The following is a 20,130-nucleotide window of genomic DNA, read 5'->3' as shown; positions in this document are numbered from 1 at the left end:
AAAGAAAAAAAAAGAAGAGAGATTAGACAACAGATTGGCCAGTGTGATTTGATAGTAAAGATTACAGAGCCTGCTGTACATGATCATAAAGTGCTTATTTTGTTTTAACAGTTCCATTTTCTTTACTCAGATGGATGACATCAACGTACTACACCACAGATGCCTCCTGAATCTGAGGCGTCGTGTCAGAGACATCGGTGATGGTCGGCCAGCACAGGAGCGATATATGAGGCTGCAGAAGGATGGAGACACACTCAGGTCAGCCTGTTCTTAAATGCCACTGTTTGGGGATTCACTTGAAGAGATCATTTGGCTTTGTTGAACAGGGTGAAGAGGAGGACTGTTTTGTTTTGTATTGCTTAGACCTTTGGAGCCTCTTGTAATTACTGATGCACATTAGGAACAGTTATCAGTGCCATGATAAATATTTTCATTTCCAGTAACAGTCAGTTTGGCAATTTATGTTTTTGTCAGTTTATTTATGTAGAACATAATCCTGGGAAAGGTTCCATCTCCCGTGTGACTCTAAGACGGATAAGTAGGGAAGAATATGGGCCAGTACAACCATCATCAAAGCAACACTGGTGATGGTAGAAATTTCCTGACTTGAAAGTTTAACAGGCTTGGAAGTTCACACACTAAAGATGTACAGGAGGTTTTCTGGTTGAAATCTCTAAACACGGGGTTTTTCTATACAAAATAAAGTCACCAGACACTTCAGTAGATACAGAGGCCACTACTGCCACGAGCTCACCAAAATTGGACAGTAGAAGATTGGAAAAAACGTTGCCTGGTCTGATGAGTCTCCATTTCTGCTGAAGCATTTGGATAGTAGGATCAGAATTTTGGGTAAGCAACAAGGAAAGCATGGATCCATCCTGCCTTGTATCAACAGTTGAGGCTGGTGGTGGTGCTGTAATGGTGTGGAGGATATTTTCCTGGCACACTTTTTTCCCCCTTAGCACTAATTGAGCATAATTTCAAAGTCACAGCCTATCTGAGTATTGTTGCTCACCATGTACATCCCTTTCTAACCGCTGCGTACCCATCTATCATCTTATGGCGGCTTCCAGCAGGATAATGCACCATGTCTGGAAGCTCACTCTTTGCCTTAACTACTGTATATGTGGCCCCATTGTGCTTATGTGTGCTATTTGAGCCAGGAATAGCGACATGTCTAATTTATTTGCATAGCTTAACATTTTTGTTCTCAACAAATTCTTCTTATTTCCAAAGAGAATTGATTTGAGTCTGCACAAATGTATAGCTGTCTGCAGAGACATTTCATCATGGATATATTTATTTATTAATCTTCAAAATTGAATGGCAAAGGAAATAAAGCAGCAGTGATCTGCTCCCCTGATCAAACACGCAGCAGACAACAGTCTCAAAAGAAAGTCCACAAAGGGCAGAAACAATTGCAATCATTACACGTGTGTGGTTTATTTGAATTATATAAATCTGCTTTTGTTATTATTAGCATTTTAATGTCCATCTTATTTCTCACATCTGTTGCTGTGTCGGTGTGTGCCTATTGATCAAAATCAAGAGGACTTTGTGTGAGATGAGATGTATTCTTTCTGACTGTGCATACAGCAATTACTAGAAATCACCCATTGTTAACCTGTAATTTCTCCTCTTTAGTTACCAAGGGAACTCTGAAGAAGTGGGATGCTATGTGGCTGGCCGGCCTTTATCAAAGGGAAATTGCTACTTTGAGGTAAGGCACATCGATAGTGATGCTGCGTGTCAGCATTGTTTCATTGTATTCCAAGTACCAGGATTTATTTGTTCTCTTGCTTCCTCTTTGTAATGTTTAAGTCCAGCAGAAGTGGATGAACAATATGAAATCAGTGGATCGTTATTCATTATATGATAGCCCACATACCACCATCCTTGGTTGTGCCCGCGATTGCTTTTCCATCCAGCCATTTTATCCCCTGGAATCCAGTTGCTGACAATTTTCTCAGCTTCATATTAAATTCTCGGTGCCCCCCTACAGCCTCAGTTCACCAGTGCAAAACCACTACCTCAAAAATGTCCCAGCTGCTTTGGAATGAGGGATGGGGTGTCGGTTAGGTGGTTATCTGTAAGCGCAGAGATTAGTCTACCACACCAGTGTTTTTCAGCAGACAGGAAGGCATTCAGACTAGCAGCAGGAGAGGTTATTATACATTTATATAGCGAAGCTGATGCGTCAGTCCCTTCTGATAGTTGTTATCCTTACGGACACGGGCGGAGCCAAGGGGTAGCCTGGGGTGGACACAGTCACCACAGATTATAGTCTGAACATCCTTCTCGCTACCGCACACAGCACTGTTGTAGCCAGTTAGGCAGTGTCCAATGTTTTCCCCTACCAACCCACAAAAAGCAAATTTTCATCACTACATATATATACTGGGAATCTTAATCTTTAATAATAAAACATATTTTATTAGTAGATTAGATTTAACATTAATACTCACACGTATCTATACTCCTAAATCCAGCATCCACATGGGTAAGTTAGACAAAAAAATCACCCTTGAGGGACTGTAGTTCTTCAGGAAACTACTGAGCTGGTAGTCACCTTGAGGCCGTTCCAAGAATTTGCTGGTCTGAAGTTACTGGTCCTGTTTGAATACCTGTGGTAACCAGAGACCATGAAATGTCAAAGAATCTCAATGGCCTGTAGTGAGGTGAAAAAACTGGATTTACAAGCCCCGAGTGAACCTTAAAATCAGCTTTTAGGTGAGGGATTGATGCAGCGACCGATTCACGAGTAGGATACCGATGATTGGCATGTGAGGGGGGTGGTACATTTGTTACAGGGTTACTGACGCAATGGGGAGCCTGGAATGTCCACTAGCAACCAAACATCAGCCACAAAGCGATGCATTACGAGCAAATCGTTTTGAACGGGGCTTGATATCTACTGAACCAGTCTCTTTATGCTGGGCTGCAAATATACTAAGACAGGACCCTCCAGCAATACCATACTCTTCTTCAAATGATTCACTTCTTCTAGTTTTCTTTTCACATCTTTTCTTCTTGATATGAGAAGCATCATTTTAGATATATGTTAAAATATTCCTCTACTGAGACTCTATGCAGGCTGGCAGCATGCTTTGACATTATTTCTTATAGCTGTGAGGTGTCCCTGATATGTGCCAGAGTTGACATTTCTCTTAAATCTGATGTCAAACTCACATATGACCTCTCTCCTCTCCCCTGCAAGGAAAATCTTCACAATAATAATGTTTATACTGAAACAAGAATCACATTTGGAGGATGGATTTCTTTGACATTTAGTGGATTTTACGTTGGTCATTACCCAGAGGTTTGCGCTACATTATTCTCCACTCTGTGACGCACATGCTGTCAGTTCCCAGGATATCTCAAAATTCGGAAGAATTTATTCTGATAAAGGTCGGGGTTCTGTGCGCGTCTGCGTCACCGCTATCCTCGTGTTTCCCCATCTTTCAGCTTTCACAAAGAATCCATTTCAGCTCCGTTGTCAGTACCGCTGCTCGCTCTCCACTTCTCCTCCTCATCGCTTCTTTCAGCCCAGACTGAACATCTGCAACATTCCACTTGTTTTAATAGATTTATTTGAAAAAGTCAAAACTATCATAACTTAACGGAACATTATGCGTGCATTCCTGCTCTTTCCTAATCTTAGTTGTCACACATGTTTTTGTAACTTTTATTTATATCATACAGACACAAATGATATTTCAAAAGCACAGAAGTGGTATTGTGCCTCGGCCAAGAATGTACTTTTTAACAAACCAGTGATCTACACTATAATCTCTCAAGTGCCAGATTGGAAAGGAATCAGACCAGAAATCTTTAGTAAGGGAAACCCAAGAAGTTTGGTTTCACATGTTGATATACTTAGAGAGACAGGTGGGATGAAGGAAACCTAGAGAGGTGAGAAATAACTTGGAGTGTTCGCCAATAACATAACGGAGCTGATACAGATTTAAACCGGATGGGGCCATTTTCCTGTACAGGATTAGGATCGCATAACCTCTGACTAGTGCTGGGCAATATCAGCAAATCGTTGTAGTCATATGAAAAGAAACTTTTATTAATGATTTTTTTTACAAGACTGCATCGAGTTCTGTGAAAAACTAAGTATACCTTTACTGTTTCAACACCAGTTGGAAAAAAGCAGGTTATTTTGCACTTTGCAGGTTTGAACATTCAGGTGTGTGTTAAACAAAACCACAGTCTTCCCAGGATTAAAAGTCCCAGCAAATTCTCTCCAACAGCAGACTGTGCAATGCTCAGAGAACGTGCAAAAACCCCAAAAGCTGATTCTGCTGACCCCAGTTAGCGTGTTATCCCTTTATACCCAAATACAAATGTATTCTAATGTTCCAGATTCCTGAACAAAAACAGAATGTATCAGTTATCAGTTATATCAGTTTTTTAAAAACTATACATAACCATTTAAGATTTGTACATTTATATTTTCATCAGTTTTTCCTCCTCCTGTTATCTCTTCCCTCATCTTCACCTATCCTCTTCCTCTTTTATCACAAGCCTCATCTTCTGAGCTCAAGGCAGGGATCTAACGCAAAAAACTGCACATAAATATGCTTATGTAATTACTAATACCATCAGCAGAACGGACATGCGACTCTCTCGTCTCTGGATAGCTGCTACATAGAATATATATAAGCTATATAACAGACATAGCTGTTGTTGTTATAGCTGGCTAACATTATGCTAGCTAATGTTAGGCTCGAGTGTTTAAACGTCACACTGTTTTCGATAAACAGCTTCATTACATTCTCATTTCGAAATAGAGCTTATTTGCTATGCTTGAGCCTGACAATGTTAGATCTAAAGAATTCAAAGAAAGCTTCAGTAACACCAGTTAACAGTGGCTAACATTGGCAAAAACACAAAAATGTTTACCGAGAGAAAAGTTCAGGTAAAGTAGCATTTGTTACTGATGAATGCCAGCCAGAGCATTTGAGGTGAATTGGGTGTAAAAAAACAAACAAACAAACAAAAAAACCATAAAATATTGCAATTAACCTGAATTTTTGTGAAGTGTTGATATTCAGAAGTGTTGAGGTATAGTGTGTACAGAAGTGTTTTATACACAAACAGTAACAGTAGAAAATGTCAACGGCCATTGTGGGGGAAACGAAAAGCAGCTGGCTATGGCTGTTATGGTGTAAACAACGTTAAGTGTTGAAGCTTGTGACTGAAAAAGACTGAACAAGTATGGTTTGTTTGGAAAGATTGCAAGGAGAAAGCCTCTTCTATCTAAAAAGGTCATGGCAGCATGGTTTACGTTTGCAAAGTTGGGTCATGATTGGGTGATGGGTGATGTGGGGTGAATGTGATAAACTGAAAAATGAAGAGCCAAGCTTTTGCAATGGCTCCAAGTCCAGACCTCAACACGATTGAAATGCTGTGGCGGGACCTTAAGATAGCTCTGCATAAATGGATGCCCACAAACCTCAATGAACTGAAGTGACATTTTAAAGAAGTGTAGGACAAAATTCCTTAACAAAGATGTGAGAGACTGATAAAGTCATACAGGAAACAATTACTTCAAGCTAGTTATTCTTGCTAAATCCCCGGTTCGAGACACAAACGTAGCTGGTCCCTAGTGCCAGTCCCAAGGCTGGCTAAATGGGAGGGTTGCGTCAGAAAGGGCATCCGGTGTAAAATCTGTGCCAAATCAAACATGTGGTCCATCCACGGTGCTGACCCCTTGGGAAAATAGGGAGCATATGAAAGTACCTTTGTATTTTTTGAGAGTATATGGAATATAATATCCCAATGCAACACAGCAAGTTACTTGTATATCAGAATCAGAATACTTTATTGATCCCTGGGGGAAATTATTTTTTGGAGGACAGCGTGCAAACACCATCTGCATTGGTTTCGTACTAATAGTTCTTTGCTCTGCATAGCCAACTACCTCTGCCAACAGACACTGCAGACCACCAAGAGACGTGGTGGCACTGAATTAATTTAATGTGATTGTAAATGACCTGGATACAGTTAGTTCAGGCTGTGGATTTCATATCTGAATATTATACCCTTACCCTTGCTTCTGGCATTAGACACTGACTTTTATCGATGTTTTAGGCATTATTGGCACTGTGGCTTAAATGAACTGTAACTGATGCCACTGTAGTGTGTTTTCAATATAATGTGTGTGTCTTTGTGTAGGTGACCATAGTGGACACAGGAGTGAGAGGGACCATTGCTGTGGGCCTGGTGCCTAAGTTCTACAGGCTGGACCACCAGCCGGGCTGGCTGCCATACTCTGTAGCTTATCACGCTGACAACGGCAAGTAAGTCAAACTGGAGTTGCCTATACGCTACAGGGCAGTTGTGGTTTCTTGCATGGTTTGGCTGCTGCATTTATATATTGGTTCGGTAGTGTTAACTTGCTCATTTCCTCATTTCTTGGTTTGTTGATATTTTGTTTTGTGTGACTATTTTAATACTAGCAATAAGGAAATTTAACAGAAGTAGTTTAAGGTTACTTTTTCAGAGTATTTTCTTCTTTTTGTTTGATGAACAAGTAAATAACCAGTTCATCAACAGTTAAATATTTTACCTTCCAGTTTTGGTTGCTTTGTCCTATGAATACTGTGTGTTGGATTTATACACGTGACTTACTTTTCAAAGCAATACATTCTGCCTCAGGAACTGATTCATATGTCAGCATCTAATTTCACTTGATGATACCAAATTTCAGCACCAGACAGATGTGTGGCCAATTATCAAGCCAAAGTGAGCTGTAATTATGCGCTTCAAAGTAATTGTGTTTACATATTTTTAATTTCCTTTCATGTTAAGTGAGATAATGGAACGTTTCGTCTTGTCTGGCTGCGTTTACTGAATATTTGAAATAATTTTTGCATTCTTTTACTTGTTTTGTGGTAGAGTGCGACAGCTGTGGCAACACAGGGTTTACGTAGTGAAAGCTGTACAAGATTACAAAGTATGCGGTTGTAGTTCAAAGAAGCTTGGACTTTTCTTAAAAGGATTTTTATCTCCTCTTTCCATTTAGGTTGTATAATGGCAACCCGGTAGGGCAGCAGTTTGGCCCGAAATGTGCTCGTGGTGACCGCATTGGCTGTGGAATACACTCAGAAAACATAGAAGCAGGTATCACAACAGTCTTTTTCACCAAAAACGGGAAAGAGGTAGGTATTTTTGTTTTAATAATAACACGCTCATTTCAAATGGGCACGCAGGGTTGTTTATTCAGGATTTTTACATCTCTCCAGGTGGGTTCAGTAGAGGTTCCTGTGTCGGCAGAGGGGCTGTTCCCCGCTGTGGGGATGCACTCTATGGGGGAGGAGGTGAAGGTCGACCTGCAAGCTGAGTGGTTCCTGGAGGAGGATGATAGTATGATGATGGTTGACAGCCACGAGGACGACTGGGGACGACTTTATGACGTCAGGGTGAGCGGCACGGTAAGAGCAGGTTCTTTTTTTCCTTCTTTGCTTGATTAAAAGGGATGTTTGGAAACATTGGAAGTTCAGTGCTTTCGGTTATATATTAGTGGAAAAAGGTTATCGTAGGTGTTAATTAATTTGCTTGGGCTGCCTCCTAAACATTACTGATCAGTCACTCAAGCCACATCGAGAAGGTGAAGGAACTCGTGTGCTGCTTCTCCGACTCTCTCAGCTCTGATGTTTAATGTTAGTGAAGATTTTGTAAAACCTCTTTTTTTTTTTTACTTAATTTCTGTGTAATTTTGTTTTTATATCACAGTTGAAGAGCAAAGCCATTAATTATGGGATGAACAGTGTCAGAAGAGTCCATTATGGGATGGCTGCCCTGCATTTTTTTGTGTTTGTGAGACGTAGTGAAGAAGAAATGTTAACCACCAGACCTAAAATCAATTAGTTGAAAATATTTAGTAAAATATTTGTTCAGTTTAGTGGTTCTTTAATTTTATAAGGACGATAATTATGAAATCCCCTTTATAATCCTTTATAATAATAGGATAGCTTATGTTAAAGCATATGTTAAATGCATTTGTCCTATTACCTCAGAAGACTTCAGTGTGCCTGTGGTGTCACGTTTTTTCGGTTGTGTTTTGACCCTCAAATGACAGGAGGAGTAGAGCATATAGGTCAGCATGTGACTTAAAATCATGAAACTTTACCTGATTCTCTGTGCTGTGGATCCCTGCAATGTGGCTTGATGCAGATTCTATTGACAGAAAATAGACCTGGAACTTTTTATGTTGATACAAAGGGATGTTTCTTTGTATCAACATCTTTCTTGGATGTTTCTTCAAATTAAGAGCAACTTACAACCAAATCACAGAGACACCAAGTTTGTGTTAGTAGTCCCAGGTTTGGTGCCTGTCCAACTCTGGCTATTGTTAGCTTACCTGCTAACATTAGCAAATAGGCAAACATTCAGCAATTAGCATTAAGTCGCTGCTTTTTGAATCTTTTCACTAGAAAAATGTTATCTGAAGCCACAACACTGTTTGTGTTCTGCTGTCAATCCTCTGCAAAAGGAAAAATGAATATATTGCTGGTTGGACGCAACTGGGACAACTGAGGAAGCCACATTAGTATTCATTCCAACACTGGGAGTAAACAGTGTCTAATACATGGAAAAAATTGCATAGCATATTGTACATAAGTGAATTATTGTTGTAGCAGCTGGAGCGACCGTGGCTCAGGGGGTTGGGAAGCGCATCTGTAACCGGAAGGTCGCCGGTTCGATCCCCGGGCTCTCTGTCCTGGTCGTTGTGTCCTTGGGCAGGACACTTTACCCTACCGCCTACTGGTGTTGGCCAGAGGGGCCGATGGCGCGATATGGCAGCCTCTCTTCTGTCAGTCTGCCCCAGAGCAGCTGTGGCTACAACCGTAGCTGCCTCCACCAGTGTGTGAATGTGAGAGTGAATGAATAGTGGCATTGTAAAGCGCTTTGGGTGCCTTGAAAAGCGCTATATAAATCCAATCCATTATTATTATTATTATTATTAAAAGAAGCAACAAGGCTACAAAACATTAGATTTTCTTGCATTCTGAAAGTGAATCTCTTCATTTAAACATGTCAGCCTTTTCCCCCCCCCATGTTATTTAGAAATGTTCTGAGTTCATTAAATGATTTAGGGGACGATGTTTATTTACATATTGGTACTGTTTTCAGAAGTATAATGGTGTGGTGTACTCGTGTATAAGTGGTTGAAGTATTTGCCTGTTGTTTATGTTCCTTCTCTTGGGCCATGTACAGTATGTGAAAACAAACACGTCGCATGTGGTTTTTTGAACATATGTCTTTTGAATGGGACAGATTATAGTGTGGCTTTTCTGCAGCTTGCTCTTCTGTGCAGTTGTTGACATTCCACCATGTTTGTTCTGTACTCTTACAAGATCCTTCAACTGCCTGTTCTTTACCAAATCCCTCTTTGTTGACAGCTGTGCTTAATGCTCTCTAAAGTTCGGGGAAAGCTCCAGACACAACCACTTCAGTTTGAATTATTTTGTCTCAGCCGTTGTATCATCTTGCCGTGACGGGATTTGGGTCACCTTTGGAGGGGTTTTGCAGATTGCTTCATGACATCCGCTCAGGAATTTTCCTTTGAGTCCTGCACACATCACTTTCATTAACAAGATAAACAGCCGACTTACAGTAAAGGAGTCGTGTCTGCTGTGCTTTCTCTGCCTTTCTGCTGCATCAGAGTCTGGGGTGATTCAACAGTTTGCCATTTGTACCCTCAGAGCTTAAGCATGCAAGCAGGGCAGTACACCAACTTTTTATCTGCACATGAATCTGAACAGGATCTACCAAACTTCCATTAGGTTGCTGGATGTGGCAGAACGCTTTCCACATGGTAATCATTTAACTGCCATCATAATAAGCAGACATAATCGTACTGTGTTAGCGGTCTAACAAAATAAAAAAAACCAAAACCCACTCATACAACACTCACAAAACATTTGGTGTTCACATTTTCACTCAGGTTTACAGTCACAAAAAAAGGCTGCTTAAAGTTCAGACTTCTTTTTAATTCTTGGATTCAACCACCCCAGCTTTGAATGACTTACCGTTTAAAAGTAGCCCTTATTTATCTTACACACGGCTACTCAATTCATCCACCATCTGAAACAAGCCATCTATTGCTGCCTGAAGTTGATCTATTATGCTAATTTTTAGCTTTTTATTTTATTCAAGCTTTGCATCATTCATTATTCCAAAGTCCTACTTTATCTTACCCTGGGCCTTGGTGCAGATGGGCCAGTTATTCGCTGTCTGATATAATCAGTTTTAGGTTTTATACCTTTTAGACGTTAAAGCAAAGAAAAAAAACAAACAAGAAAAAAAACGCAAGGGCTATTCTAAAACTTTAATGTTTTACGATGGGTTTTTTTTTTTATTACTGACATCAGCCTGTTATGGCGTCACACTGTGACATCATAGGGCGAGGTATTGAAAAATTAAAATGTGTTGTACAGCTCTCTCCATGGATTACTCGATATGGTTTCTTTACATTTTGTCATGGTCCTGGGCCATGGTGGCCCAGTATTCTTAGTTTTCATGTATTTGTGTATTGTTCCTTATTTAGGCCATGCTTCCTGGGTTGCTCTGTTACGTTGTTCCTTATGTGTTTTCCCCTTGTGACTCTTACCCCCTGTGTGCCCCTCTATGTGTCTGTGAGCCCTCGTCTCTCCTTGTGTTTTATTCCATGTTTTCCCCAGCCCGTTATGTCTGTGTTCTCCCCGTGCTCTCTCTCCTCCTGTCTGAACCTCTGTGTACTTCCTGTTTTACTTTGACAGTCTCCCGTCAGTGTTGCATTTACTCCTGCCGTGTCTTGTTATGATTATCAGTGTCACCTGTGTTCCCTGTGTGTTCCCACTTCCCACTCGTTAACCCTCTGTGTATTTATGTCTGCGTCTCCCTCAGTTCGGTGTTGCGTTCTCCCTCATGACTGTGTGCCCCTCCATGTGTTTCCTCGTAAGTCAGTTCCTTAGTACTTCCCAGTTTAGTTTCATGTTATTTTGTATCGCTGTTATTTTTTTGTCAGCAATAAAGCCGTATTTTGAGTTCAGTCCTGTTTTCCCGTGAGTTTGCGTTTGGGTCCTATTGCCTGCCTGCCACACAGCCTGATCATGACACATTTTTGTCAAGGTCAACTTTGACCTCGGGCGCTAACAGTGAAGGTCAAGGTCAAATGCTTAGCCAACCTACATACTTATGTCCCCCGAGGCCTAGTATATTGTTTTGAAGTTTGAAGGTAATCCATAAAAAATTGCAGGTAATGATATTTGGTTAACAATAATATTTGACATGACTGATTTTCACCAAGATAAAATCATATATATATAACGATATATATCGGATGACGAAATATAAACACATCTATCGTTTCCTATCACGCTATCGTTAGTTTCGTGGTGTTGCAAAATAAACTGTTTACAGCAATATTTTTTCATAATTTTGATGGTCACTGTAGTGGCTATATTAATTTCTTAAAGTTCTCTCTTTCTCTTATATTTAATATAACCACACTACGGACGGACAAGCGCCTGTTTTTACGTGTTGTCGTTAGCAAAAATGATGGTAAAACCATTGCCTGTCTCCGCTGTCCGCTTGTTTATTTTCCACGTAAACTTTTCACAATAAAGCTCAATATGATCTTATTTTGAAAAGATCCTGTTGAGGCTTTTCAAAATAAACTAAAACCATGTGAAAGAGTATGCCGAGTGTCAGGTGCTAAAAAATAAATGAACAGGCTTTTCCCCACAGCATGCCGTGTAATAAATACAAAGAAAACGGCGGCTGTTGCAACTTATGTCTAAAAATGTATAGTTAAACGACGCCCAGCTGGAAACACTAAACGCAAGTCGAGCTGCCCGAGATTCACAGAATTTACAGAAAAATGTTAAACTTTTGTGATTTATAACGTTGTCTTATATCGGGATATGAGATTTTGGTCATATCGCACAGCCCTACCAACCATCATACAGAAGTGATTGAAAATGATATCTTGACGACTCTGAACGTTAGACTGCTAACAAACAGACAGACAAACAAACAAAACTGAGTACGACACGATGAAGACTTAATTGTTAAAAAGAATATGTTTAAAGCATTACAAAGCATGTTGACAGTCTGATATGTGGCAGCTAACTTATTAGTCTGGATCCTGTTGGGCTTAAATTAGATTCTAGGCTGCTTTAAGATAAGGTGAGGTAGGGTAGTTAGTGCCTCAGATTGGTAGAGTGAAATTGTTTTATTTTCTTAGCCAGGTACGTGTATGTCTGTGTTTCAGCCATACAGTTTGTGATGCATCTTTATAACCAACCGTGGTAATGTTATCTGATAACTTGGTACTCCACACCCTCTCAGATACGGTAACTTCTGGCTGCAAAGAGGGTGACGTTAATGTGGCTACCTCTTATATACAATCTGATTATGATTCAACAGTTCGTGGTGGCGGCTTGAATGGAACTCATTGTTGGCTCAACTGTGTCATCAGAGGTATCACAGATCTTTATTCCCACCTGTTTACAGTGGAGGTCTATAACACCTTTGTTCTGCTTCAGCAAGTAGCCACAGGGCTACAGGTAGGTCTGTCATTGGCACAGGGGAGATGAAGGCCAGTGTGTGGGTGAGGAGGATGATTCAGCCAGCCGTCTTGCTCATTGTCTCTCTTTTCTGTTTTTCTGGACCGCAGAGTGGCAGTGGCACGAAAAGTGTTTTTGGAGCCAAGTGCCTGGCAGCACACCAGGTTGTAAAAATTCAATAAGTGCAGGAATGGGACTCTAAGGAATCTTTTACTTTTTCTCATGTGGTTGGAGGTTTTCACAGCTGGGCTGGCCTGGCCTGGCAGTGTGGGCTGCTCGGCAGTCCGGCAATAATTTTTTTTCTTTATTCTTCCTCCCTTTCTAAGTCTCTTTCACGAAGAAACAGACATTAGCCTTAAAGGGACAGTTCACCCAAAAGTCAGATGTATGTAGATTCCTGGAGTATGGAGTGCTGTTTTTCCCTTTACATTATTTTTGGCGTGTCTTGCCCGGTTTTGGAGATATGAGCTGCATTGATTTCTACCTTTTCTTGATTATACTGCAACTTAATTGCATTTGACTGATGGTGTTCAAAGAGCTCTTTAAATCACGACTGGAGTAATTTTAAGCAGCAGTTATTTTATCTCTACTGAGCTGTGTCCACCAACTGTGACACAGTTTTGTGTAATCTATAAAGTCAAAGCAAAGAATTGCATGTTTATACATTTTCACAGTCTACTGCCACAAAGGGCAGTGTCACAGTATGTGAAGTGGCTGTCGCTCCATTGCCTACAGCTTTCACTAGGCAGCTGACTGTACCCCTACTTGGTGACAGTAGGCACTTAAAAGTATGACCATGTTTAGGATTTTTTTTCAGGACTATATTTGTGTCCCTGCAGTCTCTTTATCGTTTTTTTGTGGTAAAGAGAAAGCCAAGTGTGAAGGCAAAAGATCACAGATACAAGAAGCAGAAATGTGCTGGTGAGAAGCTCAGAGTTGAGCAGCCACTTCTGTACAGCGAAAGGAGTTAGTTGAGGTTTTTTGGATATATCCTGGGAACAGATTCTTGGAACACCCAAGACATGCTGGGGAGATTATGTCTCTGGTCTGACAGAGCTGCAGGTTGGGCCAGGGACGTCTGAGTAGACCTGGATAAGTAACTTCTGGTATCCATATTGATGTTGGGTTGTTGGTCCTTCAGTTTAGCTTGGGCCAAGGAAAAAAAAAGACTGTCATCGTAATAATAAAAAACGTATTTGTAGTAAAGTGGAATGGAATGGTAAAACAACTGAAAGTGTCGCCTCCAGCTATTGTTTCCATTGTGTGCTTTTTTCCTTCTTCATCATTGTGGTTTCCTGCCTGCTCAAGATTTAGAATATCTATAATTCTTCTCCTTTCTCTCTCCCTAACACAAGAATTATACAAAGGACACAAACACAGGATCTTAAATATGGCTTCCCGAAAAGAAAGAGCCCTTTCATCCATGAAGACTTGCCTTACTGTGGCAGGTCCCTGTAATATTAGCTAGCTGTATTCTTCTTTTGGTTGTATCTCTCCATCCAGCCAGCCACCTTCTTCTTCTTATCCAATTCAAGGTTGCAGGAGGGTTTTAGCCTATTCCAGCTGCCATGAGTTCGACGTCGGATACACTCTGGTCTGGCCAGTCTGCTGCATGGCTAACACAGAGAGACAGATAACCATTAGAGTCACCAGTAACCCAAACATGAAAGTCTTTGAACTGTGGGAGTAAGCCGGAGGGCCCACAGACGACACATACAGGCACACAAACAATGTGGAAGCTCTACACATAAAGGCCCCAGCTGGTGGATTCAAACCCGGGATCTTTTTGCTATGACGCACAGAAAGGAAACTAGCTCCTACGTGAAGGTGGTCACAGCAATTTGCGAATTATTTTTAACTGGAATGGTCTAATTTTTGGGATGAACTGTACCTTTAAAATCCATTAAGTGATCACCGTTGTGAGGGTTTAAGTGAGTGCTAATACTCAGACTGATAACGCTGTCAGGTTCTGACATATACAAGGATTTTGTGTACACAGTGAAGACAGTGAAAATTTTGGTTTAAGGGGGAAGCAAGCAAGAGAGAGAAAGGGAAAGTGTGACAGAGGAAATGAAAAGCTCGTCGGAGAAGTGCAAAGTTTTGTCTTGATCATTGGAACTCTTTGCGTAACAGGATTATGCTTCAAAATTATGTCAGCCACAAGGTGGTCTCATTTAATCTCTTTGTTGGTTTTGACTTTTAATTCACTTCATTGTGCGGTTTTAACCAGTCTCAGTGTGCCTCAACTTTTCCAGCTGTCTTTGGACCTGCTTTTCTCTTCTCTACCCTTCTTCTTTATTCTGCTGTAGTCAGTCTGCTTTTACTCTTGTCCATCTCCTCTTTTCATGTTTTTTCCACTTTCCTTTTTATCTCTCCTCCTGTCATCTGCCCTCATTTTTCTCCTCTACCATCAACTCCTTTCCTGTCTCCTTGTTGTTCCTTCTCTTATCTCCTCCATACATGTCTCCTGTCCTCTCCCTATTCACTCATTTTTCACCTACTGTACCGCATACCCCCCTCTATCCTTGTCTCCTGTCCTTGCCTTTACTTTTATCTCCTCTTTCCTGCCCTGTGTGTCCTCCTTTCTTCTCGTAGTTTCTCATCCTAGTCTCCTTTACTTCTCCCATCTCTCCTCTACTCTTGCCTGCTTTGTTTCTCCTCTTCCTGTTTATTCCATTTTTATTATAGTCATGTAGATTTTAAGTGCAGCCTAAAGCTGTGAGGTAAATTTTAAAGGTCATGGGATTTTTTCTTTTCTTTTCTGTACATGTGGCTATGCAACAGACATTTCCAGTGTCTGTGGTTTCTGAAGACTTGCGGATCTACCGTTACGTTGCCATAGATGAATTAGGCATCAACACCTCACCAACATTTAGTCAAAACGGTGGAATAGTTTTTACATGTTAACTATTTAGCAAGTATGGATAATCACTGTTCTGGAGGATGGTCATCCTTGGTGGGTGGATGGGTGGCGGGGCAGGATGATGGAAAAGACTGCTGCAAGATAAATGAGTTATCTGGCTGGTATGCTTTTGATGAGAAGTGCAAAGCCGCAGAATGCACAGAACACAATGGCGATGGTAGTGACTTGTCTGCAGCTAAGTCTTTGCCTTTGTGAACTGTTTATTTTACAGTAGGGGGATGGCCACTCCTGTTTAAATAGGTGGGTTTCTCATCCTAGAGCACTCTTCATACCTACCTTGCCAAATATGTAGACCTCTTGCTCTCTTTGATGCAGTCACGTGTTTCTCGCTGTCTCTCTCTATCTCTCTTTCATAACTCTTTCCATTTTATGTCTTTTCACCAAATATTACACTTGCATAATTCATCTTGCATGTCCTTGAAATGGCTCTGACGTAGCTGGTATAAAAGATATTACTGCTTTGGCTCTGGCCTCTTTCTTTCTGTTTTGAATAATCTTTATTTTGATGCAATCTTTGTTCCTTTCAAACTTTTTATCACTCATCTGAAGGCCGTTTGTTGAGGGTAATAAATGCTCTCAACTCATGCTTCTCTTTTAATGGAAAAAATGAAGTAAATCAAGTGACTTATAGTTTAATGGCTGTGTCCTTGTGGGCATGAATTTAGCTTTAAGGAGTTTCAGTGAAAGCTTCATGTGGCGAAAATAGCTTTGTCATTAAGCAAAATGTAAACTTGGAATGTTTTCAACAGATGCAGTTGTTTCAGTTTAGGAAATATAACAAAGACCTCTCTTTGCTACAAGCCTTTTTATGCACAGTGTGATCGTAAAATTCTGCTTACAAGGAATGAAAAACGTTTCTTTTTTAAGCCTTTTAGGATCAAAACCACAGAATGTGTAAAACACAGACAAATCCATTGTGGTATCACAGGAGATCATAGACACTGACATTTTTTTTTTGGTACCTGTAAGTTACCATGTTTGAACTAGAAGGCGTAGTGCTAATTTATTAGCTAACATTTGCTAGCTATGTCTATAAACTATGGGTGTAGCACTCAAACCTGCGAATAGATGCTAAAGATTCAGTCACACAGGCCCAGAGACCAGTTGGAAACCCTTTGGGAGCCAGTGGCTGCAAGGGAAAATTGTGGTTAGTTGCTGAAGATCGCTGCCAGTCTCTGTGAAACCCATACTTGGATAACATTCGAGGACCGCTTGGTAACCGCAGAGAGGTATAAAACTTTGCTATTGATTTGGTTGGTAGCAGGTAGCCAGGTGGTTTGTACCACACGATAAGCCATAATATTAGTCAGATAATGCCATTAAAAATGCTCCAGAAAGCACCAACATCACAAAAATAGTCCAGAAATCCAGTCCAGTGACTCCTGTTAGTGGAAGTGAGGCCTTGCAGACAGTGCCTGTGTTGGGACCGCACTGACTCAACTTGAGCCAGACCTGAAACTTAAGAGTCCAGTGGGTTATTGGTTTTGAGATGTATGGTACCTCCTTCAACTTTGGAACTGCAAACCTCTGCAGATTGAAGTTGTAGCCAGGGACCAAGCTCTAATTACCAGTGATGATCCCCAGTCCCAAAACTTTGAAATCAATGGTGATATTGCCAATGAGCACATGTTTCTGTTAAGAACGGGGAGTTTACAGATTATGGAACCTTCTAAAAATAACAACTTTGGAAGTGGGACAGAGGTGCTTAAGGAGACAGACTTCAGCTTTTTAGTTGGTTACAAAAACATTGATCTCAAAATAGAAAAGATTTCATGCACTTGATTTAGCAACCAGTTTACATCTGTAGACTCTGGAAAGGTATGTGCAAGATTAAATAAGCTATAAAATAGAATTACATGTGCAATACAGAAGGTACAAGTTGAGTAAGTACATAGTAAATATGCTTACAAAGCTTAAAAACCCTCCTGACTCACTCACTCTTACAATTAAAAACAATACAATCATATTCTTGGTATGTGAGCTATTTAACTATAGTATAAATCACGATGCTCAAGGGCAAAACAACACCAGATTTGAAAATGTTGACATGATTGGTTTCTTAGAATCTGTTTTATTTGTACCCTGAGAAAAAGTATTGAAAAAGTACAAAAAACAAAATCTAAGGAGAATTTAAATCAACAGTTGGTTTTAATAGTTACGTATTGGCAATCAAGTTCAGTTATTATTTAGATTGTTTCAAATTACAGAAAGAGTACAAATCATGACATTCATAGTGTTAATAATCTCATCAGTTTCTGGGAATTAAAACATACCAGTAGCACGACGTACATTCTAACATCTGAAAAAAGAGAAATGTGTCATTGACAGTTATTTTATTGAATATGGACGTTGCAACCCACAAAGGGTTTTTTGCAAGTGAGCCTTGTCCAGTGTTGGGGAGTAACGGAATTCATGTACCGCCGTTACGTATTTAAAATACAAAATATGAGTAACTGTATTCCGTTACAGTTACCGTTTAAAAAGGTGGTATTCAGAATACAGTTACTTTGTTGAAATAAATGGATTACACTGCGGTACTTTCCTGTTTCATTTTGTCGCGGGTCAGGACTGTTTGGGTTTTGTTTGACAGCTACGTTCTTTTGTTCCAGGCGGCAGCGTTACGGTTGCCATGGTTACGGGGCGACGCTCACTCTCTCTGCGACTGTGTGTTTCCTGGGTGAGAGAGCGCCTTTTCGTTGTTGTTGTTGTTGTTGTTGTGCTAAGCTAACAGGCAGAATGCTACAAGCATGGCTCTAAAGAATGTAGCATCATGGGCAGTGTAGTCCGTGTTGCAGGGAGAATGGACTGCCATACACGTTATGTGTCTGTGAGCGAGGAGGGAGAAAAAGGGGAGTGGAAAGGTACGAGTTGTCATCGAGCAAAAACGGGAGCTGGAAGCATGTAAATATAATAATAACCACTGCAGCCAAGAAGAGTGCCTGACGAGCCCAGTTGTAAGTAAGCTATTAAGACTCGACTGTACACCGTGTTCGTGTTTTCCTCCGAAAACAATAAGTTCCGTTGGAGCAGCCTTTCAGCGCCTCTCTCTGTCTCTCGCAAGAAAAGTTGACCCAGACAACGAAGTAAAGCTATTTTTACGGCTACGAGCCGCGGACCTTCAGTAATAGTAATAAATCACACAGCAATAGTACATTCACGTTGTTGTAAAAAGCATGATAATATATTAAGTAATCCAAAGTATTCAGAATACGTTACTGTCATTGAGTAACGTAACGGAATACGTTACAGAATACATTTTGGGGCATGTATTCTGTATTCTGTAATGGAATACATTTTAAAATTAACCTTCCCAACACTGGCCTTGTCCTTACTATGATGACAACTGTCTTAAACTGACAGAGCTTTCACTAACAAAGCTGCAACTTCGAAACGTGTTCTAATAAACAAGAACAGATGTGTGAAAATGCCAGTCACTCAGGTGTGCTGATGTTGTGACAACCCTCTTTCTGTATTTTTGCGATGGGGCGTGCAGCGCACTTACAAACGAGGCGATATTAACCGGTATCTCAAGGACTAGAATGGCCGACAATGTTACCACCTGTCCTCGGCTTTTTCTTTCATTATCCTTCTTATGTCAAAAAACCTTCAGTTCTTCTTTGGGAAGCAAATGATGTGCCTTAGTTCAGCAGATGTTACCTTTTCAGTTGAGGTTATGTACATCTTTAAGGATCATTTGCCTGATGGATAGCTTTAGCTTTTATACAAAAGATATCTAGGCTTTCAATAAAATGCAAAGACAAAACAAAAACTGCAGCATGTACTGGTAAAACTATGACTCAAACACGTGATACGTTTTTGGCTTTACATGGTTACATGTACTTTTAAATGTAACAAATTTCATTCACTGTTGTTTGGGGAATTTGTCTGCTTTACTGTTTGACTAAAGATGTTTTCATGGCATTTGTCTTTATCAGTAAGCACATATCTGATGTTTATACTGTACATGCAGGGTGCAACATATACAGTGCAACCCTTTTGATAAATAATGTAATGAAAACTTGTAGAGTTTACAGTTTTCCTTTAATGCCTTGACTGAAAGTACTCCCTATTTAAACCTATATTTTAAACCACTAGCAGGTGACGTGAATAATGTTGGTCATCTCTAACCCACAGAACTAGCTGGTTATCAGGGAGCTTTTAAAATAAAAGCAAAGGTTGCTAGTAAACTGATTGCAGAGGGTATTTTTCTTTTAGCAAGATGAGAAATAAAATTGGAAAAAAAAAAATGCTAAAAATGGTTGCCAAATATATCTGTTCAACCTGTTCAAGTAAAGTTAATATGGGAACAATGAAATAGAAAAGTGTTGCCTCCAGTACCAGATAATTAATATTAATAAAATAATAATATTTTTTATACATGTCAGATTTCTGATTTACTGTGAAAGGTAGTGAGTATCTACATTTTCTCTTCTTCTCTCAAATAATATAATATTTACTTGATTCATTCTTAATTCTCATAACTTTGTTTAATGATGGTCTTCTGTCACGACTAAATCGTATTATGAGACAAACATTCAGCATGAACCTTTTAGTTTCTTTTCCCTGTGGGTTAATGGAGGTGTGAAAGTGATTGGATTACCTGACATTAACAAATGAAAACAGCTGTTTCAAGCACCGGCTCGG

General features: G+C 40.2%; 1 protein-coding gene across 3 annotated transcripts in view; it reads left to right on the top strand.

The window, feature by feature from the left end:
• spryd3 (SPRY domain containing 3) overlaps positions 1–20,130 on the top strand; it is a 75,743-nt gene that overhangs the window by 3,866 nt on the left and 51,747 nt on the right. For all 3 annotated transcript variants that reach the window (XM_040038205.1, XM_040038203.1, XM_040038204.1), the window contains exons 2-6: positions 131–258; positions 1,645–1,720; positions 6,184–6,308; positions 7,034–7,169; positions 7,254–7,442. In XM_040038205.1, the coding sequence (XP_039894139.1) occupies positions 131–258; positions 1,645–1,720; positions 6,184–6,308; positions 7,034–7,169; positions 7,254–7,442 (654 nt within the window). The remainder of the gene's footprint in view (positions 1–130; positions 259–1,644; positions 1,721–6,183; positions 6,309–7,033; positions 7,170–7,253; positions 7,443–20,130) is intronic.

Source organism: Simochromis diagramma, unplaced genomic scaffold (genome assembly GCF_900408965.1).
Source record: "Simochromis diagramma unplaced genomic scaffold, fSimDia1.1 OVJJ01000061.1, whole genome shotgun sequence".
Classification (NCBI taxonomy): Eukaryota; Metazoa; Chordata; class Actinopteri; order Cichliformes; family Cichlidae; genus Simochromis; species Simochromis diagramma.
The sequence above is the reverse complement of the archived record's forward strand: the minus strand, read 5'-3'. Positions and strand labels throughout refer to the sequence as shown.